The sequence below is a fragment of the Lethenteron reissneri genome, chromosome 64 (genome assembly GCF_015708825.2).
Source record: "Lethenteron reissneri isolate LAM-NWPU_2019-01 chromosome 64, ASM1570882v1, whole genome shotgun sequence".
Classification (NCBI taxonomy): domain Eukaryota; kingdom Metazoa; phylum Chordata; class Hyperoartia; order Petromyzontiformes; family Petromyzontidae; genus Lethenteron; species Lethenteron reissneri.
In genome coordinates, this window is record NC_083842.1 from 2,406,100 (window position 1) to 2,431,209 (window position 25,110).

At 41.4% G+C, this 25,110-nt stretch overlaps 1 protein-coding gene across 1 annotated transcript in view; it reads right to left on the minus strand.

Annotated features, from left to right (window-relative positions):
• LOC133358962 (neogenin-like) overlaps positions 1–25,110 on the minus strand; it is a 244,621-nt gene that overhangs the window by 156,572 nt on the left and 62,939 nt on the right. Inside the window, 3 exon segments of the mRNA XM_061577335.1 lie at positions 2,150–2,297; positions 4,881–4,938; positions 4,940–5,160. Of these exon segments, the coding sequence (XP_061433319.1) occupies positions 2,150–2,297; positions 4,881–4,938; positions 4,940–5,160 (427 nt within the window).

Below are 25,110 nucleotides of genomic sequence, written 5' to 3' on the forward strand. Positions count from 1 at the left end.
TTGTCAATGCGCCCAGCTTATATATATGCTCCAAGCTCGTGTGCTGTTTCATTCAGACTCTGTCGCCTCGACGGACCTGGTTTTCACCTGAGGACGGCTGCTTGCGTTGTGGCCGAAACGTCGTGAGAATTGTTTTATTATGTTTTATTTTTATTATTTTATTACTTCCCTTCTACGTGACTTTACCGAAAGAACCAAGAAGATGAATCCCTGCAGTCACGAAAGCTTTAAATCGAAATAAAAGCATCTCTTTCCTCACGAGTCTTCTCAACCCAGAAAACAGCGTGCATCTTCAATCTCTAATTCGACTCTGTCCCTTTAGTCTTGTCTCTTGGAGGGCTGCAATATCAATATGATGACAAGCTAGGTCACAGGACAAAATAGCTATCCTTATTTCAGGTCGACCAGAAGCAACCCTGTCAAACAGTGTCTGGACATTCCAGGAAGGAATTTGTATTGTTTCCGTTTTTCTTACTGCAAGTTTGAAGGCCCGTTGGCTGTGGCTTGCCAACCAGGTTTTGGAATGTCTGAGCCGCCTGTGTGCATGCAGAGCTTTTGTTAACAGTTCCCAACTAAAGCCTGCTGCTACCACATCCACTCCATCGCCAAATGACTTTCTCTGCTCTCCACGCCTTGCACGGTGCTTAAGAGAAGCTCTTGTCGTGCCCTCATCTGCCCTCTCTCTGGTCTCATGTATTATGGTCCAGTGATACACACAGAGTATAATGACTGGGGAAGCCATGAATTTCCCTGCCGTAGCCACGAACTGGCCTTGGTACTGCCATCCGTTGACTCCATTGGTGGTGTTCTTCCACATGCCAGTTAGATGCCACACCATTGACCTATAAGATTCATCTGCCAGTCATCAATCAGTACCCCTGCTGCCGACGCCGGCGCCTTCGCCGTGACCCTGGCAGGGAGGCTAAGCTGAGCCTTGCCCAAGGGCCGCCTGCATGCTAGCGGAAGGAAGGGGTGCTCTAACGTCCTGTTCATCGCTGCCCAAATGCCCACACCTATTCATACATATATACTATATATATGTGAGAGCAACAATGGTGCATGGTAATTAAATTGAGCTGCTTATCATATGGCCTAATATCACATTTTTTTTCAATCATAGGTTGAGCATTACCATCAAAAAATCAGTTCCCCCATAATGGAAAATTGTAATGAATTAAAATACTCGTGGCTGTCATACAGTCGGCACATTAAATACTATAATTCAAAAAAAACACCTTGAAAAGTCCGTATCTCATTATGCCTACATCAGGGTTATATAGGACTCTTTAAATTCAGCTGGATCTACCAGTCTATTTTTACAATGTTTTGTTGTTTACCCCCTAGACCCTAAGCACCGTCTAAATGATAAAAGTACTTGGTATTTATATTAAATAATTGTTTCATCTGAATAAGCATAAATAATATGCTGTTTATAAAATCACTTTGACTGGAATATTTGTATTATGTTCCTATATACGTATTTTAGTAAAGGGTGCTCGTTTAAGATGTGTGTATACCTTGCAAATGTGTACACCTAAAACGATGAACAAAAATTCCAACGTAAAATGATTTTTTTTTTACGTATGTAAAGGTAAAGATACAGTCCTGAAATTATTTTCTCACGTCACTGCTCTGAAAAGGCTTCTACGAAGAGGGTATTTGGCCTACTCTTCCATACTGCTCAGATGTCTTGGAAGAGGTGGGAGTCCCCACACTTTACCCCATCATACATGACTTGATAAAGTTTGGTGTACTATTTTTCGATTTAAACCAGGTCTGTCGCCTCGACAGACCTGGTTTTACCTGAGGACAGCTGCTTGCGTTGTGGCCGAAACGTCGTGAGAATTATTTTATTATGTTTTATTTTTATTATTTTATTACTTCCCTTCTACGTGACTTTACCGAAAGAACCAAGAAGTTTGGTGTACCAATTTACATTGCTGGCTGGACAGAGGGGGTATGAAAGAAAATATCCCATTGTTTCAACTGTAATGCCAGTTTAACCAGCAACCTCTGCATTGCAAGTGTAGTGTGCTTATCATTTAAACCATGGCGGCATCCTATATATTAACATATATTCGAATTTTTCATTACATATTCAAATATTGAAATTAAAACAGTCGAAAGAAGACGTTAAGTCGATGTGCACCTGAGGACTGACTCGGTGCCTCGGGTCCAGTGTACACTTGGAGCAGGGAAGCCCGCAACCACACATTCCAGTGTGGCTGTGTGTCCAAGCCTCACACTGACGTCCACTGGGTGCCGCAAAACCATGCATGGGCGGTTTGATTCCATTTCTGCTTGGCACAGACATACACGCAAGCACACAGTGAAGCAGGTGGTCAGAAACATATCATCACCATCGTTATCCTCATAAGCCATGCTCCATCCACAGGTGCTTGAAGACCTCCCCATGCCGTTGCCATCACTCAGAGTAGCACGATGCAACAATCAATCCAGTACCTGCATGTGCTGATTTGACCACACTATCTCCACTGTCACCGGCCTATTGGGTATGTACCTTCCTCTGGCTGCCACCCCGTCATTATTCTTGACTATCATCATCTCAACTAGGGACGTAACTTGCCCAAGCCCACTTAATTGTTTTTAGTAGTCAGTAACAATGTGTGTAACTTGCATATGTTCTTTAATCCAGGTGTTCTTCTTTCTCACAAAACCAATTTAGGAATAATGAAATCTATTTAGAAAAACGAATATGTACATACGTACATACAAACAGGCACACCACATCCACAAAATGTTATAAAGTAAATACATCAGAACAAAAATGTAAATATGCAAACAGCAGGACCATATCACAGATCTTATAATCCATGAGGAAAATAATTTCGCCGGTGCAGTTTGCCACGGAATATCGGAGAAAAGAGTCAAACACGCTCTGTGCAGAGCCAAGAGAATGCTCTTGTTTTGAAGCTCACTGGCTCCTTAGTAAACTATGCACCTTTAAAAAAAAAGTCAGGACTGTGCACTTCAAAATACGCAGCACTTAAACATATAACAATCCGCTGTGGGGATAAGTGAGGAATCAGCCATTCCCAGTAGAGATCCAAAAATGTGCGTGGAAAATGCAGATGTTGGAATCCCCACTGCGTATTACGGGAGTTATCACAAACCTCTCGGGACCCGGCTTATATTCTCCGTGGCGTGGCCGGCTCCGCCCTTGGCCACATCCACCTTCCAGAATCCTCGGGAAGGATCTGGGTCCCAATCACGTGACCCCCCCTAGCCCCCTCTTGGGGCCCCTCTGTCAAGTTAACTGGTCACGTTTCCTCCCGGGGCAACCAGAGTCCCATGGCCTCACACAACCTTATCCTTCGGTCGCCACCCACACACCCTGTCCTGTAGGGTCGGCACTGCACTTACAGCCTGGTGCCATCCAGCGCTATCAATCAGCGCACACCGCCCCCCTCTAGGGCCGGTACTACACCCACAGCATGGTGACATCCAGCGATGTCACTACACATGTATATAGCCATATGCACACTTACAATTGAATACAGTGGAATTATTTTATGCTATGCATTTAGTATTCACCAGCATGCTTATTTAAAAGGTCATATATTTATATTCAAACTGACTGCTGTATTAAGTCAATAATTAAACATATGGGGACATACACATGATATAATGTTTGCATAACTATACAGTAGCATCACTCGGCACATACACAGATATGTAAATAGATTTAGAACGTGTAATGTGCTGTCATGTAGAGTAACCGTCTTAACAAATTTACATTGCATCTGCCCTAATCAGACCCATAGTTAAATAAGCACATATGCTTACAGGGTAACTACATCAATGTGACTTTCCTGTGTCTATCTCCATCTGTGTCTCCATCTCCCTGTATCTTTATCTCCTTGTATCTCTATCTTTGTATCTCCGAGTGTCTCTCTGTATCTCCCCATATAATCTGTAATCTACGGAGATGGGGAGATAAAGGGACACCTTCAGATACAGACAGAGATAGATAATGAGACAGGTGTCTGAAGCGTGGCAAGCATCTTTTTGAAACACAGCTGGTGTGTGCATGCATGTACACAACAGCTGAGCTTTAAAGTTACCTGCCACGCTTTAAAAACTTTTATTTCCATCATGGTGTCTCACAAATGGAGTTAGCCATGCAACTCTTAACATCCATGAAACGTGTGCGAGAACTCATGGATTAATCCAAACAGACCTGCAAACATTTTACCACTTCACAATTCACTCTGCTTTGGAAAAAAAAACATGCTTGAATAAAATGTCAGATAATGGCCTTCACGCAGCGCAGAGGGCAGCCTCAACATTTGAATGACCTATAGTAAGCGAAAGCAATTTACAACATGTTGCCCTTAAATCACTGGGGAATATGGGAGTAGCTAACATATGAACTTTTCTCAATCAGCAGACAATGGATATGATCGTTTTAATACATTCCAATGGCTTGTGACTTCACCAGTGTGGGCCACAGATGTAATGAGATGCTTTACCAGGTGTTATCCGTGAGAAGCCTATACCTGGTGTGATTAAAATGAGGTTTAAAGGGCAGAACCATCCCAGATAAATTACGAGGTGAGCATAGCCGACCAAGGAGGAGTGAATGAGGTTGCGATATATGAAAATAAAATAAAACCCACATTAACAGGACTGTGAAAAACCCCAGCTAATTAATTTTAGATTTTAAACGTGTTCACGTTTTTACTTTCAAAGTGCATTTTGTTATCATAAGCATTCATGTCCACTATTCCTTTATCTAAATAATAGAATTGTTACAGTGTGTATAAATAAAATGCATTGCTTTACATAATAATATTCAATGTACATTTGCATATATTTTACAGTGCATACACATATAGTGTGAATACTAATTGACTAACCTGGCAAGATGGAGAGGTTTGTCCCTTGGTTGGTAAACGTGCGACCTCCAAACACTAAGCTGGCAGAAATACTTTCCCCCATCTGCCTTGCTGGCATTCTGTAGCAGTAGGTCTCCACTAGATAGCACCATTACCTGAGAATCCTCAGTAATAGATCGGCCTTCCTTGAACCACCGCACCTCATTCCAAAGACCTGTCACCTCTGCTCCACAGTCTAGCACCACACTGTCTCCTTGAATTACCAATGTGGAGAGAGAAGAGGACACAAATCTTGGTTCACCTGCACAGAAATGGAAAAAAACAAGTTTAACAATTCTCTGAATATTTTAGACATATGCTACACCATAATGCACTTACCATGCTGAATGACATCTTATTTGATAGCTGCGATCATAGTTAAGATGTTTTTTTTTTCTCCAGCAGTAACATTTCCCCAAAAAACACACGTACAAAAAGAGTAAACTTATTTAATAATATATAGCCCTTTGCAAATTCACTGTTGGCTGAAAGTCTCCTGATGTCATGTCAGTCGTGGGAGTTGTTTGACCATACTTTACCATGCTTGCCAGTATGGGTTAGGTAAAAGGGGTGCCCAGTCCTGCTTCAGATATCAATTGCAACTGATGTTAGCTGTGGCTGGGAATAAAACTCTGTTACCTGGTTCATAGTGTACACATTTCAACTTGTCTAAAAAATAAATCAACATTAATAATTTCAACTTCAAGACCTATTTGAATTATAATAAGAACAGTTATCTCATGCATTTCTTTAAAAAAATAATTTAGGCGTGACCACAGCTGGATGTTGAACAGTTTTCTAGGCACAACAGAAGTATAAATTTCCAGGCTCAAACTTAAATTGTTTCATCCTAACATGTTTCAGCTCTGAGCTGACCTACACAGCCAATCAGCTTTCATCAGTGGGTTCCTATATTGTACACGAATTTACCTGTAATGATATTGGTGGTCGTTAACATTGATTATGCATAAAATACTTCGGCGATTATATCAGCTTGACATACAGTAAAGGTCAAATCATGCACAAAAACAACAGTTATCACCGAGGCAAGCCTGTTCTGAAGCCAAATAATATCTTAATACATTCAGAAATCAATGACTTTCCTCCCAAGAACCTCACAGCTAGATAAGAGGACCTACACATTTATTAGATTACTGAAATACTTAGATTAGAAGAATCAAGGATTTCCGCCATGTCTTTCAGGCTAATTTCTCATAGATCTAGGCCTCTGCGGCATAAGCCCAGGAAACGGGATGCAATACCAATCTAATTTATAAGCAGAACAAAATGTTAAAATTGTGATTCTCCATAAGCTCCTGTACCTTCTGAATATACTTCTTACTATATTTTACGAACATTTTATTTTACTTGCCTGAAGTAATTTAAGTCCAACTTTAATTGGCATCACATGAAACCTCATATTAAAATGTAGTTATTTAACAACCCCAAGGAAGGCAAGTGATGCAGCACTTAACACAGATATTTTATGAAAGTGGGAAGTTATATTTACTGGTGGTCTAATGGCTGTGAGAGCACAGCAGGTGTGACCTGGGAGACCTTTTCAGGCACTCTCTGGTCTTTAAAAATATGCATGGTAGCACAGAGGAAGGTACATGGTTCACTATCTATGACAACTTTACGTTTCAGAATGTGTCTACCACAGCTACCTTGTACTACCTATGTCAGTCAGCAACACAGAAGCATTGCCTCATCCCACTACTGTATATCTACGTGACTTTACCGAAAGACCCAAAGAGTATGAATTCCGGCAGTCACGAAAGCTTTAAGTCAAGATGTATCTTTATTCTCCCAAAACCCAATTGCACTTTCTGTGCGAGGTTTTAATGTGTAGTGACTGTGAATGTCACTGTGTGGTGCCGGGCTTGCGAGGCCACGGCGGATATTATGTTGTCATTATGTGCAGCCCGGTTAATGGGCGTAGTACCGGCCCTAGTGGGGCTTAGGTAAGCGCTGGTTAGCGCAGAAGCACCACGTACAGTGTGCGGTGCGGGTTTTCGGTGAGGGAGCGAGAGAGTCAGCCAGCCAGGGTTAAGTTGGGGCATGATACGCTGGTTGACCTGCCGACACGTGACCGGATGATATTGGAGGGGGGCCACCGGTAGATAGGGGCCGCTGAGTGGTCACGTGGTATAGAAGAGCTCTCGGGAGCCTTCGGGAAGGGGCCAGAGAGATTGAGGTGGGCGGGGCGAGAGGCGGAGCCAGCCCCAGCCTGGGCCGATATAACGGGGCCCCATGTGGGGCTTGGGGTTTTCTTGACTGTTGGTGAGTGAAGACCCACGTCGGGTTGAGGAAGCATTTAGCCACGCGGTCCGGACTCAGTTCGTGGTCCGGACCAGGATAACGGGACCGTGTCTAGTTCTGCCATAGCGTGGTTAGATGGGCGTTCAACACCCGAGTGTAGGTTACGTTATGTTGTGTTGAGTTGATGTAATAAATAGTGTTGCTTCCAAGACAACGTCTGCGACTCAGTTGGACTCACTACACTTGCAATACTTTCACACTCCCAACATGGTGTCTAAATATGAGACACATTAAAGTTTGTATTGTCAATGGCTCTAATGTAAATGCACACATGTTACAGGCACACCCTGGTTCCTGCCCAGGATGCATTCCTGAATACCAGAACGTAAACCAAAGTACTTAAATCAAAGCATTTTTGGTAGATCGTAACATGGTACAGTACCTAAACAGAGGATGCTCAGTAACCCACTGAACATCTATACAGTACAACAATCGGTGTGAAAAGTGTACATTATTGATATATTACCTTGTCTATTATACGATATGTACTATTAGTTGTGAATGATATAAAATAGTATACACTTGTAGAAAAAGTAGCCATAAATACACTGTGTGGAAGAACATATTATTAGAGTACATATGAAAGATTATAGCCAGTCAGGGACCCTAATGCTTGAGCGCCATCTGGCACCTGTTATGGCGAGATACACAGTACATGAAACGGGATTGGGTATCAATAAATCGAGAACATCTTAGCGAAAGTACGTCAAGTAGGGATTACTTAATATGCTGTTGGCAGTGTACAAGGGCTGTGTGTCTATGAATAAATCATTCACATATACTATAGTTACATCATATTGCTGTTATTTCTATGGACTCTCATATAAAATTACATTTAGGTTAATTCTTTGATAAATGTTGAAACCTAATTAACATAAATATTTCTCTTCTGGATATTTCTAGTCCTGTCTGAAAATATCTTTTGACTCAAGTTTCATTTATTTGGTATAGCCCTATTTGGTATAGCCCTCTCTTACGTCTGTTCCGAATACAACTCCCATAATTTTTACAGCTCTCTTTGAAACACAGCTTTATGTCCTTTTAAATACATCTCTTACCCATCCCTTATGTAATCGCTTTTAAATACACCTCCTGTGAATCTTAAATATTTATTTTGAATGACTTTACTGATAATTTGGCTTCTGAATATATTTTAATCTATATTTATCTTCTGATTATACAGTCTCTATTATAGTTTACCTTAATATCACATCTCCTGTCTCTTAATGTTTCTTCTGAATGCAACTCCGGCTTCATTCGACCATTATTTATGTATCATGTGTCTATGGCCCATGACTCGCTACATGTTCGTAAATCTGGCTCTCGATATGCAAAAATGTGGGACACTTCTAATCTACACTGGAATGTGTGCACCTTTTTGTGTAATAGGAAAACAATCTTGATTTGAAGCTTTCGTGACTGCAGGAATTCATACTCTTTGGTTCTTTCGTTAAAGTCACATAGATAGAAAATTAATAGATCACATTAATTTTCTATCTACGTGACTTTACCCAAAGAACCAAAGAATAGGATAACAATTTCCCTTTTCCAGTCATGTGGCAACTACCTTTGCTCGATGCAGCTTAAGCATATGCATTTCTATGAGCATGGGGATTACCTTCTTTCAACTGTCAGGCTACCATACATTTTACGATCTGCTATTTGAAAAATATATAAAATCCCACGGATTTTCAGACGCCAACCAGCTGCCCTATTTCATTTCTTCAATTGCATAATCTGCTTCTTGGAAATCCATTGAGGGCTCTTAAGGTCCATAGTGTGGTGCAATGCTCTTAAGCGTTTCTTTATAAAGGAGTCGTGCTTCCAAAAGCTAATATGGAACAAATCGCGTTTATCTAAACTATTCTGCTCACCTGCTGAATAACATCCATATAACTTTGTAAATTTATTCATATTTTATAATTTCATGTAATCAACCTGATTTTAATCTGTATAGCAGATACAAATTAAGTTGATATATGAACATAAAAGCTTTAGCAATACTAAAAGGTATTTCTTTCAGAAAATTAAACACTGAATAATTTCAACACAAATTTCAGACGATCAAATATGTTTCGAGGGTGAACAGACATGGGCAAGATGGTGGCCTCCAAGCAGCTTTGTTGACCACAAGCTGAGGGACAAGGCAATTCCATTAGGTTAATGGCATGCCGCAGCTGTGGTTCGCTAATTGACTGCAACACCACTTCTATCCAGTTTTCCGTGGGGAATTGGGCTATGCACATCTGTGTTTGCAAAAAAAAAACAGCAGGCAGCTTTAATGCATGCAGGGTGACGTATCAAACAAAGCGTTAATGTTTGTATCATAGTATCAAATATGTACAAGATACTGTCAAGCACTTGTGAAAAATATTTTAGTTTTGTTTTGACAATAGCATTTCTACATTTAATGTGATTCTTATGAGGTCTTGATCCCAAAAGGTGCAATATAAACAAAATTATGTTCTTGTTAAATTATACTTAGAATTTGACAATAGATGACGCCTTTTGGCGAAAAGCTGTCAAGGACAGTGTAAACATTATCAGAGTTGTGTTTTTGTTTGCATTCCGACCGCAGGTATTGTGGTCAATGCAAACATGACTCCTTGTAAAAAAAGGTCTCAGTTTTGTTGCCAGATAAAAGGGTAAAAAAACAATTATCATATTTTGCTACTGGCAAAGGAGGTTCCAATTGAATACATTTGTTATTTTGTATGTGCAAATGAGGAGCATTTTAATATTTAATATATTATTGCAGAAGTGTATATTGCCTAATGACCTATAAACAAATCACTGGGAATCTGCCCAATATCGTCAGATCTGAGCTAAATAGGGGTTGATCGTGAACAGCGCATTAATGGGTGACCACCATGCATGCCAGATTGTCATACAGCCAAACAGCTGCCTGCTTTATGGTGGTAGCAGTGCAGCAATCTACTTTGTTGCACTCTACTTATATGCTCCAGTGTCTAGGTTCCCCACCTTGACCAACCTACACCAACGAGCATGGTGAACAATGGTTAAACACCCATAAGGGATGGGAAGCCCCTCATCCAGAAGTGGATTGAAGAAAAGGGCTGTACATGAACATGTATTATGAACTCGAAGCCATATTGATAAAACAATTGTTATTATTTTATAGTAGCCCACAAGGAAAGCCAATGAGAATCTCCACCACGTTACTTGATACAAAGATAACTTTGAGTAAGGAGGAGTGAGGATGGCTGACGTGTAAAAGATATTTAGAAAAGATTATAATTGTGTAAAAACCTTGACATAACCACATTACAAAACACTATTCAGTCATATATAAATTGTCGCTGCTGTGCACGTATTCAGGTTGTCATTGTACGCGAGAGCGTGGTGTAGCCAAGTGCAGATGTTGACACTTCCAAAGGTCCTCACCTTCAAAAATATATATATTTTGGATATCAAGATTCACATCCAGTCGATCTAATAAATGATCAGATTCAATTAAACTTTGATAGACATATTATTATTATTTTACAGGGGGCAACAGTAAGTAGGGAAGTTATGTGGAGAAGAAATTAATGGGGTTAGACTGGAATTAAGTATAAATACAGAATTGTGAGATGTGAAAATAAAAGATCCTTCAGTAAAAAACTTCACCAAGCACAGCAAATAATCTTTACTTGGAGATTTCGTGACTGCCCCATGTTAACATTAGCTGCCCCGCCCATCTCTAAACCGTTATAAACAACCTGCCTCAGCAGATTCCCCCTCTTTTTCACCTCAAGACGGTTGCTTGTGTTGCGATCGAAACGTGACTTTACCGAAAGAACCAAAGAGTAAGCACAACAAAGTAATATTACATATTAAGCTAAACTTCTCATTGAGCTCGCTAAATTATCAAATTAATTACATGTGTAGTGACATCGAGGGATGTCACTGTACAGTGCCGGCCCGAGAGAAGCACGGCGTGCGATGTAACAACATCGCGGACACCACAATGGTGTGGGTGTAGTACCGGCCCTAGAGAGGCCCGGTGAGCGCTGATTGATAGCGCTGGATGGCACCACGCTTGGCGTGCAGTGCCAGCCCTACAGGACAAGGTGTGGGAGTGCCGGCCGTAGGAATGAGGATACTAAAGGCCATGGCACTCTGGTTGACCCGAGAGGACACGTGACCAGTTAAGTGTACAAAGGGCCCGAGTGAGAGCTAGGGATGGTCACGTGGTTAGCATCCAGATCCTTCCCGAGGATTTTGGAAGGTGGTCGTTGCCAAGGGTGGAGCTAGCCATGCCGCAGAGAATATAAGCCGGGTCCCCAGAGGGACCGGCGTTGTTCATCCTGAAGAAACCTTCGTCTAAGTCTAGGTTCTCCGCTCAACGAGTCTACAACACGTGGACCTAGGACCCGAGCTGTGGTCCCGGTCTGTAGTAGCTTGTTACGTTGTAATTAGTGTAGTTAGCCTGGTGGTCACCACCATAGGTTGTTATTCTGTTAAGCGGAAGTTACCCCATGTGTTGGAGCTAAATAAATGTGTTGCATCCAAGTAAATGTCTGCGACTCAGTTGAACTTACTACACATGCCAGTCCCCGACTTACGAATTCCCAACTTACAAACACCCGTACTTACGAACTAGCTTCCATGATATATTTATTTTGTAGCCATTTTCTTCACTCAAGTTTGACAGCAGAGGTCTCAATGAATCAGTCGAGCAACATTATCTTTTCATTGGCTGCGTAATGCTGTGTGGAAGCTACCTGATCTGTCACTCCACAAAAATCTTAGGATCTTCTCAGCCAGAGTTATGGCCTCCTTTCTCTATGCTTGTGTAATGACAGTGCGTAACGATAGCGGGACAGTGTGGCTCCCCGGGATCATGGTTACTAATGGACGAGCTACCGGGCCAATGGTTACTAATGGACGAGCTATTAATGAGAAGGGAGCCAATGGCAGGGAAGTGTGAGAAGGACATGAGCGGCAGGGCCAGGTGCGGGGAGGAGGATTGAGGCTTAGGGTGTGGCTGGAGCGGAGGAGCATAAATAGCAGCGCGAGCGGAGGCTTAGGGCTGCTTGGTGTGGGGAACTGCCGTCGTCGGCGCCTGGGATTGAGTCGTCTCTCCATCGTCTGAAGTTGTCTCGAGACTGGAAGCTGTGCTCTCTCAGAATAGAGTCGTGTCAATACCCAAGTGTACGGAGTCACTCGCGGCTACGTGTTGAGTTGTCATTGAACTTTATTCTTCTATATATATAAAAGGGAAATTTGTGAATGTGTCTGTTCGAAATGTTTAGCATACTTCCTGACATGCAACAAACTTGAAATGTGGCATGTGGGTAGCTTCCAGACAGTACATAATGCAAAAAGTATAAAAATAGACTTTTGTCTATTTTTTTTGGGGGGGGGGGTGCAATAATGGATATATTGTGCAAGGCAAGTGAGCAGGTGACGTCACATCTGTCATGTCACCCGCATGCGGCAGCGTCACGCAGTGTGCCTGCTGACGTCACCCCCCCCCCCCTCTGCGTAGGCCGTGTATTAATCCAAGACAAGAATCCAAGTCCCGGGCGAAGCCGGGTAGTAAAGCTAGTAATAAATATACAGAAGGCGAGACGGCGTCTCTGACAGCTACATTACACTTGGAATACGTGGCCCCCCTAATGGAACATCTGCACCAGTTGGAAACATTCAGGCTGGCCTGCGACGATCCATCTTGGGTTTAATGAGGCTATACTGTGTGAGGAGATCATACATCTTTAAAAGATCTGTACACAGTTCCATCGGTGGCAGGCAAGGCTGCGTTGGCTGGGTCATGTAGCCCGCATGCCCCAGCCAACACATACCCAAACAGCTGTATCTTCGCTGGATAAAGGGGGATAAATGGGCATGGCATGGGCTACAGAGGACATTAATTTACGTGGTATAAGAGGATATGGAGCTGAGTGGACTTACCGATGACTGGTACCAGTGGTGTTAATATCGGCCTTGGTGGAGGTGGATTGTGAAGGATGCAAATGGGCAGTTGGAGCGGTAGTGCAATGGTTGGTGCTCTATGCTACGAAACCGGCGACCCGAGTTCGATTCTGGCTCATGACCAACACCAGTGACAATTAACTGGATGGATCTTGGGCCTCCCCTAGGTGGACTCCACCAAAAATGACTACCTGTTGAAGCGTGTAAATATCGCAATCGGGAGTCAAAGGCAGCCTTCATTAGGTACTCACGGAGTGCACTCACCCCAAGTCTGTTATGGCTACATGGGGGATCGTTGTCGTTATGTGCATGTGGGCATGCACGCCCCTCCCCCCACGTGACAAAGCCAGCATCAGCACTCAAGGTAAGTTAAAATAAGTAATATTAATTTTTTTTTTAAAACACGCTTTAATGAAATGTACCGTGGTAGTAAAGGAAGAACTCCACGACTCCAGAAAGTGGCCCCGAGGCTTGCCACCTTGTAAGGGACCGTGGTCATATACAGCCAACGTCAGTTGAGCGTGGACAATTAGACCCAAGCCGAAACATAACATATAAAAAAGAATGTTTGATAGAATATTGTATTGTCATCAGTATGACATAAGTATACCAAGTTTGCAGTCGATAGCACATTGGGAAGTGGGTTAAAATTGAGTTACAAGATTTGAGGACACGACAACAACAACAGAGTGAGCTAAATAAAAGCGTGTAATAAAACCGATTCTTTTCTTTTCATGTCACTTTATTTTACGTTAAATTTTACTCTACAGTATTTATTGCAGGGTGGGAGACCCGTGAATATGCCTAGTTTATCATTCGTGGTTTAACCTATTGCAGACCTCTTTGTATATTAATTTAGCTATCGCAGGGGTAAGTGTTGGCCTTTCACGGGTTTACTTTACCCGGATGTACTCCATAATTAGTTGATTACCATCGTGTGGTGCAGGGTGGGCGAGGGACGAAGAGCAATCAGTGGCATCTCAACCTTTGCCGTGTAAGGGGCCGTCCATAAATGACATCACGCGATTTTGGACGATTTTTGACCCCTCCTCCCCCCCCCCCCTTTGTCACACGGCGTCACAAAAAGTGAGACCCCCCTCAAATATGATGTCACAAAGCTCTGTCCCACCCCCCAAAAAATAAAACATGCTTCAAATCGCTTTAAACTATTGTCATTGTAGTGCGTATTTAATGTGGCGCTGCACTAATGTTGTAGAATACATTTATTAAAAAGCCAAATTTTTATGAGGCCGGCACGGCATACGAGGGGGTGGGTGGTCAGCACCACGCCTGGCCACTGTTATCTCCTCTGTGGTAATGTTTACACATCGCACCAGGTGCTCATTTGAGGCCAAGTCGACCTAGGGGAGACCCAGGACCGATTAGAATAATCGTCACTTGTGTTGGGCATGAGCGAGAATCAAAACTCGGGTCACCGGGTTCAGAGCGCAGTGTGCTAAACGTTGCACTACTGTTCCCAACTCGTGGACAAAGACACACACGACGATCATTGGTAATTACAATACAATATATTCGATTATCCGACTTCCAATATGATCCGGTGGACCCATGCTTATCCAGCAAAACCGCCGGAAAACCACTCCAAAGACTCGAAAACCAATCGGGCGATCAAACAAGCCTGCCATGCGCATGACAATAACATATTCCCGCAGAGGTAGCTGGTTGGAACGTTGGGTTGCTCGGTCAATGGCCAGGGTCAACGGCGGCGTGGTGTATTCCGCAAATATGGCCGACTGTGAGGGCGGGCACAAGCCGGCGTGAGTAGGTTAAACGTTAAGTTTTATAAGGGCACCACGGGGTGACCAGCCCCTCCCCACCCAGCCCCTCCCTGCATGACGGACGGACACAATAATCCCCTGTGGGCTGGTGTAACCAGGGGATTCCTACCAGTAAAAAGTAGCTACGCTTCATTTCTGTGTCAAATATTATATACAGCACATCATACAACTTAAAAATGAAAATACTGCACGTATATACATTTTATGACCAATAACTAATACAAACTAAATATACAGTGCGATCTGGCGAAAATTGATGCAATTTGGCATTCATATTCTTGGTTCTTTAAATCGAAATTTAATTTGGCATTCGCTAGAGCACCGGTCTAAAGGCCGATTCAGTCTGGGGATCGTCAAACAAATGGTTAAAACAAGAGCGTACGTCCATTAGGAACCTCCTTAAAAGCAATGTGTTCGATTGCGTTAGCGACATCACGGTTGGATTCAGATTCTGATTAATAACCTCCAACTCTACACCCCCTATCATCACCCCATGCAGAGTCTTTGACATTGGCGTGTTAAGCACAGTAGATACAGTAACTTTCTACAGGATATTTATTGTATATTCGTATTTATGCCAATTTCAGAGGAAACTAATTTTACAATCTCCAAAACATACACAATACTTACATGTTATACAAGAATGTGCAAAAATAAGCTATTTTAAATAATCTGATTATTTTTGGTTCATTCGGTAAAGTCACGTAGAAGGGAAAAATAATAAAAACAAAACAATGATATTATTTATTTTGTAATATTATTTATTTTATTTATTTATTATTATTTTATTTCCCTTCTACGTGACTTTACCTGATGAACCAAGAATATGAATCCCTGCAATCACGAAAGCCTCAGATCGAGAATGAATGCTTTTTTGTGTATGGTTTTTAAATGTGAATTTAAATCAATTTGTTTTTTTAGTTGACATCCGTTGCACAGGTAAGGCTCAAGTATTGAAGTTTTCGTGACTGCAAGGATCCATACTCTTTGGTTCTTTCGGTAAAACGTCGTGATTTAATTTATTTTGTTTTATACCTACGTGACTTTACAAATGGGCTGACCCCCCCCCCCCCCCAAGGTGCCAAGGTGCGTGACGTCATTTATGGACGGCCCCTTAACAATGCTTCCATTTTTTGTTGAAACACATTTGATAACACTGTCCGTATCGGCATTTAAATACAGTACGTTATTTTGTTCCTACTTACGAACGGGTCTCAGGAATGGATCCCGTTCGTAATTATGGCACTGACCATAATCACTTTTTTATGAATTGTATTACTTAAATGTGTGGGTATCAGCAATCCACCTATTTACATGACATTCTGATATGTGCAAAAAATAGTGCATAACAGAGCGTCACTGTAGTGATCCTGGCTCTTCCAGAATTGGACCTTGGCCAAGATGTAATTTTGACGGCTGCAGCTAAAGTTACTTCATTTCATGACCTCACGAGTTGCAACCTACAACCTACCTTTTGTGCATTCACTCCATATTAAATAGCATGAACTCAGAAATACAATCAATCACATTGCCTATATATTTGCATATATACGAGTGCAGAGTTTTCAATATAATGTTTTAAGTTCAAAGAAGCAAATGAAACTAACCTCTTGGAAATGTTCTTAGTACACATTTAACAAAATACAACTTCTCTGTATGACGCATTGGGATGGTGCCCAACCTAAATATTGGTTTAGAAAATGAGTGAACATTGATATTTATCTTCCAATAAATAGTGATACATGAAATATCCGCACTCCAAATATCCACAGATCCTAACAGTGACGGTGCCTCCACGGTTCATGGCAACTCCCATAATTCTTGCGTTTTCGCAGACTTTTTGAGTCGCACGGAGTACTCCGTCGATGGGAATGATTTGTTTTCAGTGTGGCAGGCTGCTGTGAAGCAAATCTTGAGTGTTCACTTGTGTGCACATACGCGAAAGCAATGCTTCGAAGAAGTAAAATTTTGATTTAAAGCTTTCGTGACTGCAGGGATTCATCTTCTTGGTTCTTTCGGTAAAGTCACGTAGAAGGGAAGTAATAAAATAATAAAAATAAAACATAATAAAATTATTCTCACGACGTCGAGGCGACAGAGTCTGAAGACTCTGTCGCCTCGACGGACCTGGTTTTCACCTGAGGACGGCTGCTTGCGTTGTGGCCGAAACGTCGTGAGAATAATTTTATTATGTTTTATTTTTATTATTTTATTACTTCCCTTCTACGTGACTTTTCGAAGAAGTTTTCCACACTTTAAAAAAATTCAACGGTGCTTCAAAAACAAGCCTGCCATGTCATTGCGGTGTCCAGTGACAGTCATAGAATGGATAATTAAGTGCAGTTAAATCAAAGTAATGGCATGTGCGAACATTAAAACTACACAGCACTCGTCTGTTACAACGTGATATACTCAAAAAGACACACATACGCGGCCACTATAGGAGAAAGGCCTACAAGCCACTACCACCTCCCATGACCCTGCAATCTACTAATCCACCAAACACCTGAACAGTCATTTGCTCCATCATCTCGGTTGCGGTCCTCACAGATGTGTTCCTCCATTCCTTGACTGCCACTCCATTATTATCATAGACAATCAGCAATCATCGTTTATAGCGTTGTGTCCAACTCAAACCTAATATTTAACCATCTGAATGATGTCATCAACCCGCATATGTTATCTAAGCCACGTGTCCTTTCTATGTCTCAATGTCATGCCAAGCACCACTTCTCCATGCTTCTTTGCACAGTTTACAGTTATTATTCTACGTATTTCATTTTATTAATGACCACGTTTCTGAACCATATGCTCTTGCAGGTACTAAGCACTGATTAAAAACGTGTATATGTTTTCGATACATGGACACTTTTACGTTTCACAATCAAGTTCTGCTTCCATAAGAACTCCACCCTGATGTCGTTCACCTATTTACTTCATAATCTGTGATTTAGGTCGGCCTTCAATTGCTGTCCTCAGTACACATTTTGTAATGTTTTAAAGTTTTGTCCCAATGACAGATATCGTCAATTAGATAACAAACTTATTGTATATGGCCAATATAGTACTTATAAATCGGTGTATATGATAACAAATAATAATTTACAGGCATTCATCAATACCCGGCTGGATAGAGGCTTACTCATGCTGTATTGCTCATGGGGGTTGTTTAACTATACAGTATTTCACTGTGCTGGACTGTGTGCGTTCATGAAGGGGTAGGAGCAGGATAATTTCAGATATCCCTTTCCACTAAAGTTAACTGTGATTGGGAATCAAACTCAGGTAGCCGGGTTCACAGCGCAATAATGGCCATCTCATGTCAGTTGTAGAACCGAGATCGCTCCCAGCTTCTCAACCGCTGTCACTCCCCTACCAAAGATGTGAGCCACCAGGCTCCACAGCCTCACATTAATACCATCACTAATAATATTTCTGAAGGTGTGTTACATTTTTTGCAAGCTTAATATGGCTAAATATAGAACAAAACATTAAACTACCACTGGGAGATGAGCCTGCAAAGTTCTGCTGTCCTGTCACGAGTGCCATTCGTTGGCTTGCTGTAGGCTCCAATTTATTTGGTTAGTTGCATTTCAGCCAAACAGTTCTCATCCACATTTCCTGATATCTGCAGGTTAAAAGTGATCTACAGAAACGGGTAAATGTTCTTTCATCCTTATTTTTTTTAGAATACCAGTCACTCAGAAGAAATAATGGATTGTGAAGTTCACATTTATTGGCAAGAAATATCACAAATCGAAAAGTCATATGGAAATGGATGCTATGAGTTACTAATTAATTGTATTATGATTTCTCATGGTTAAGCTAATGATGACATTTATTATAATTACGCAAATAATGATGATGTGCATCATCATGCTGTTGCCACTGTGGGGGGGGGGGCACGTACCCCCCCAATGATCCGATCGAAATCCTAATTTCGATCGGATCATTGGGGTTTATTAGTAATAAATCGGCATTTTGCGACCCCCTCTGCCACTGTGTAGCATATTATTACGTGCCAGGGACTCTATTAGATGATAGGACAATAGTCTGAGTCAATAATTGGCAATAAGTAACGGCAAAGCAGTTATAAGTGATTCACAGAATTGTGCGCAGTTGCGTATACAGTACACGAATTCCCTGAAGGCATCAACACCTCCAGCGAGCGCGATGCCGATCACACAACGCGGTTCGAATTCGACCCTCGATCGATGGCTGCGCCATCGCCGCAGACACCTCGAATAAAAAGCAAGGGACAAGTCCTTACTTACTAACAACTATCATTTTTCATTGCTGGAGGGGTTTCCCCCACTACCTGAAAATCCTGGCTCCGCCATTGGCTGTTGCTACTTCTACCACTGCTGTTGATGCTGATTACAACAATGTGGTTTATTTATACAGAAAAGCATCTGTGAATCTCAAGACAATTTTTGATGGGTACTGATTGAAATGTTTGGTCAGTACCATTTGTGAGTGTGGGAATAAAATGAAGGAACTGGAAACATTCCAAGAATAAATTGGATAATAATAATAATAATGCATTTCATAACATACACAATATTGCACTGACGCCTGTCACTCAAAAGCCAGACGAAAGAGGTGGACCTACAAGTGTCTCTTCCATGTCGGTGTAGATTGAATGCTGTGAATGTGCAGAGCAGGAATGAATTCCAGAGATATCACACCTAAATTGTTTAACACTAAAAAAATGTGTCCTGATAATAAGATACATTTATTGACCTCTTTTTCATGATGCACAATACTAACGGAATAAAGTCCCCGAATACCTTCACGGAGTTGATTGGACAGTGGGTCACACGTGATGCGAGGGCTTGCACACATGCACAACGGTGCCCAAACAGGTCAATTATAATAAACCATACAAATCCACAATGAAACCCACGAAACTACAAACAATAGTCTAAACCAGGGGTTCTTAACCCAGAGTGCACACACCCTCTGGGGGTGCCAGATGCCCTCTCTGGGGGTGTGAGACATGGCAGATTTTTTTAGAAGGTAAATCATCAAAACACAAATTAAGCACGTAAATAGAACCACTTTGTTTCATCAAACCTATGAATGTATTAACATGCATTGTTTTACGATTGAAAACCAAAGGGGTGCAAGGCTGCAGTAAGGGTTAAGAACCACTGGTCTCAACCATCACTTGTTATGTTATCAATTTTTTAAATAAAATATGCAGTCTACTTTGTTTAAACAATATCATTTTAAACAGATCACATCAGTTCCTTATAACCTATGCTTTGCGTTTCATCGATTTAGGGTTGCGCTCTGGCATACATTTTAGTTAATAAAAAAAGTTAAAAATAGATGTTAATGTATAGAGGCTAGTCATGTGTGCCATTTTGAAAAATTATGTGTTCTTACTTGACGTATAAAAATCAATATATTGCACAGGAGGCAAGATAAGTTTATACGAATCATTTTAAATATCAAAAGTTAATTTCAACATAATCCAATCACGGGGTATAAAAGTGTTTCACAACAACATTTACAGCCAACCTGCCTTACACCAATACAAAATGGGTTTGGACAATTTTTAGGATATCTAATTAATAACCATACAAAGGTGAACAAAAGTATACAAATTACACACAAAACAGAAAAAAATACAACACTATCAAAAAATATTTAAAAATACTTTAAAAAAAAAACACGCTTTAATGAAATGTACCGTACGAGTAATGGCAGAAGTCCACGACTCCAGCAAGAGGGCCCGCTGCTTGCCACAGCATCAGGGAGCGTCCCCCCCCCCCGGCCAACTCCGAGCTGCCCCCCCCCCATTGTGCTCCCTTCCCCCATCGCCCCTCGGCGTGGCAGAGGTCGCAACCGGGTACCCGATACCCGAACCCTACTCAATACCCGGCCGGGCACGGGTACCCGTTTGCGACCCTAGTGCGGCCGGGTACAGGTAGACCGTGAGTCACTGGTGAGTTACCGTTTGTCACTCATTTCCCAACGTCTTGTCTCTTCTCACAATTCAAGTTCCTAGAATCAACCCACCCGCACCTGCAACATGGCTTCATCCCAGAAGTCGCAATCGGGTACCCGTACCCTACCCGATATCCAGCCAGGTACGGCTTGCCGGATATCGGGTAGGGTACGGGTAAGGAATCAAACCCCGTTTGCGACCTCTGGCGTGGCTCCACGAAGCTTGCCATAACGTAAGGGACCGTGGTGATTTACAGCCAACGTGAGTTGAGCGTGCACAATTAGACCCGTAAAAATGATTGTTTAAGAATATATATATATTTATGATAGAATATTGTATTGTCATCAGTATGACATACCTATACCAAGTTTGCAGTCGATACGATATTGGGAAGACGGTTGAAATTGAGTTACAAGATTTGAGGATACAACCGACAGAGTGAGTTAAATAAAAGCGTGTAATAAAATGTTTAAAAATATATTTTTTTATTTTTAATGATAGAATATAGTCTTGTAATCAGTATGACGTACCTATACCAAGTTTGCAGTCGATACGACATTGGAAATACCATTGAAATTGAGTTACAAGATTTTTGGATACGACAACAGAGTAAGTTAAATAAAAGCGTGTAAAAAAATAGAGACGCCTACCATGCAATCATCAATATTATTGTATGGATCCAGGAAGATTCTTGGCTGTTTTGTATTAGGTTATTGATGGGTAGGATGAGATACGGTAGGCATCCACTGGGAGGCAGTGTGGCTCAATATGTAACTGTCCAATTATATCTTAATTTTGGAGCTTTCGTGACTGCAGGAATTATTCTTATTATTGAATTTATTATTTTATCTTTATACGTGACTTTACCGAAAGAACCAAAGAATAATGTCCAATTATATTTAGTACCCTTGGTTAAAATGGAAATTGTCATTTGCAAAAAAATTACATGTGCTAGTGTGCCTACAAGTAGTAGGATAAATGTGTGTCAAACGTGACTCCTATCCTTACCATCATCACTACTATCCTCACCAACATCATCACTATTTTTCTCACTACACTGGCCACAATAAGTCAGGCATAGTCTATTACATCATTGTCAACCCATATCGACTGAGTCTATTACATCATTGTCAACCCATATCGACTGAGATAGAGCAATTAAATGAGTGTTTAACCATCATCAACATCGGCCAAGATCAAACCACGACTGAATGAAGGCCTCCATCGCCGTCTCCCAAAATCTTGTGATGGGAAAAGCCCACTAAGATCTGCACATTCACTCATTTTATTGCTCCATCTCCTTGGTGGAAATACATTTGTATGAATTCCATCCCTTAACAAATGAATAATTAACATTGAAATCGCATGAATCATTAACAATAACAATATATTGACAATTCATGAATTCATGTATTGGATGGGTAAAATGCAAGTTATCATGACATATGGGGGCTTATGATTGCTAGGGGTGGGATTCATAGAATCGGTCATTGAGAAGCTGTTGCACCTCAGTCCGATACCACTCGAGGTATTGTTTATTTTAATTAATTACATTTTATTGATTCTATGGCATGGATTCCAATAGAAATAATTTCCCTTTTATTTTTACTTTTAAACAGTTTCAAGCTGTCTATTCCATTTAAAAATAAATGTTTCTAGTTATATTACCGCATTTAAAAACAAATGTTGAGGTAGGGATATTGGTTTGTAGATAACTCACTGCTGGTTAAAAGATCATTTGTGAACAAAGGGATGAGAAGTAAAAACCTGGCTGGCTGGCTCACTGCAATTGGGTGTCAATTTATGTAATAACAAAACAAACAACTCTGTAAGCCATGTCTAACACATTAAAACATAAGAAAGATGAATACAATTGCATTTTAACACATTCACTGCTCCCTAGAGACAGGAGTGTTATGCACTGCGCTGTCCTGTTTGCCTATCACCCACTGAGAAGTAATAAAAACATTGAAAGCAAGAAACACAAATCTTGCTGAAAAAAAGATGGACAAAAGAGCTAGAAGATAACACACTGGGCATTATAAATACCCCCCCATAATGCTTGACAACCACTGCACACGCACCCACTATCTCTCAGCGGCATGGGAGGATACGCATAACTAGTTTATTATTTATCCGGAATTGGTCTCAGTATATGCGTAGTCTGACGAGCCACGGTTTTACTGTATATATTTATAAATACCCAACTAAATAAATATATCAGTATTTTCCTTTGGATAAACTATTAGAACGTTTTGGCAAATTGGTATTTCTATCAATCAGTCGTATTTACTGAAATGTGGAGCAAAAATAAGCTTCTTTTGAACCGCTACAGAGTATTACCTCTGCTGAGCGCACAGACGGGATTGTGATTGCACCTCGTGGGTCTGCCACATGCCAAACTGTTGCAAAACCACCACTGCCTTGGCGGACACGAAAGCTCTGATAAAATATCACATGAGAGGCTCACTTAACATGTTTTTCAGAAAGTTTGTTTTGGCATTACCTTCACTGTGGTCACAGTGATCTCACTTGTTTCATTGTGGAATACAGAAAACTAATATTTAAGGTATAAATGGCCACACACACTAAGTATAAAGACACAAAGAACGCCACATACACACACAGTATTCATGCACGAATTCATACATTGAGAAATGGCTGCAAACCAAAGGTCACCACGCAATTGCTGTTCAGCGCGCAAGTGCTTAAGTGGTGTCCATGGCATCACAGTGAATAATGGGGGAATCCATATTGAGAGAAGAACTGAAGCCGAACACTCCCAGCCACCCCCTCCACCGCGTTTCTATCGCAGTGACGTGGTGATTTACAGCAGCCAAGAGCCCAGCAATCCCATAACACGTTGCTCCATCCCTAACATTGAATGCATGAGCATTATACCTATCTCGCGAATAAACCAGCCATTGGATAATTATATCTATGCACTATAGGAATAAACGAATGTTTCGTCAAAAAGGTATGTTTAAAAAATATACACAGTATCAAGTGGAATTTAAAATACAATTTTAATTTAATATTTATAGTAGGATTGCTATACCTTATCTTCCAACGTTATGCAGCAACATGTATCTGTATTATATAGATTAAAATTTAGTTTTCTCATGAGCCTACTCATATAAAATATTGCATCTGTCTTTGTGTATCTGTGGGGTGTATGTGTTTTTTTTATGTTTCTAGGGAATTGAGTGTGGGGCCAATATTGTCATGTTTAGTGTGAAGTCTGGAGTGAACAGCATTGGTGAAATTTCTCGTGATACGTTATATTTGTCCTGTCATTGTCAAGCCATTGAGCGAATAACCATTCTAACAGAATATTCACAATGAGCAAAGCCATTGATCATATCAGTGAACATCCACAAACGAAACATTACAGCGCCACTTCAGGTCTCACCAGAAGCGGCATCTACTCTTAAAATAGGCATCTACTCATTCAGTCTCAATCTATGTCATAATTTTGTCCACGTTCATGTGGGAAGTGATATTGGTGGATAAGCAAGTTACCGGATGAGGGGCATTCTCTCAGGCGACCGGGCATGAAGCAGTTTAGCATTAGGGGACATGAGCCCCTTGAATATCACAGGTTTATCGTCCGGGCAACCTCTTTGTACACCAAATTAGCTATCACAGAGGGGTCAGCTTTTGCCTTTCGCAGGTATAATGTACCTGGATGCACCGTATAATTGGCTGATACCGTGTAGCGGGGCAGTCAGTGGCATCTCAACATTTTGCGTGCAACCATCTCGCAGACAAACTCAAAAACCCCCCTGTATTTCCTATTAACAGGCTGTTTGGGCAAGCGCTGTTAGCGAGCACCTATGAAGGCCGGCACGAAACACGAGGGAGATGGGTGGCCAGCACCACGCCCGGTCGCCTTTGTCTCCCCAGTGGTGATGTTTACACATCGCACCAGGTACTGATGATTTGAGGCTGTCACCTAGGGGGCCGTCCATAAATGACGTCACGCGATTTTGGACGAGTTTTGACCCCCCCCCTTCGTTACACGGCGTCACAAAAAGTCAGACCCCCCTCAAATATGACGTCACAAAGCTCTGCCCCCCCCCCCCCAAATAAAACATGCTTCAAATCGCTTTAAACTATTATCATTGTAGTGCGTATTTAATGTGGCGCTGCATTCTGATGTTGTAGGAAAAAAACATTTATTAAAAAGTCGATTTAA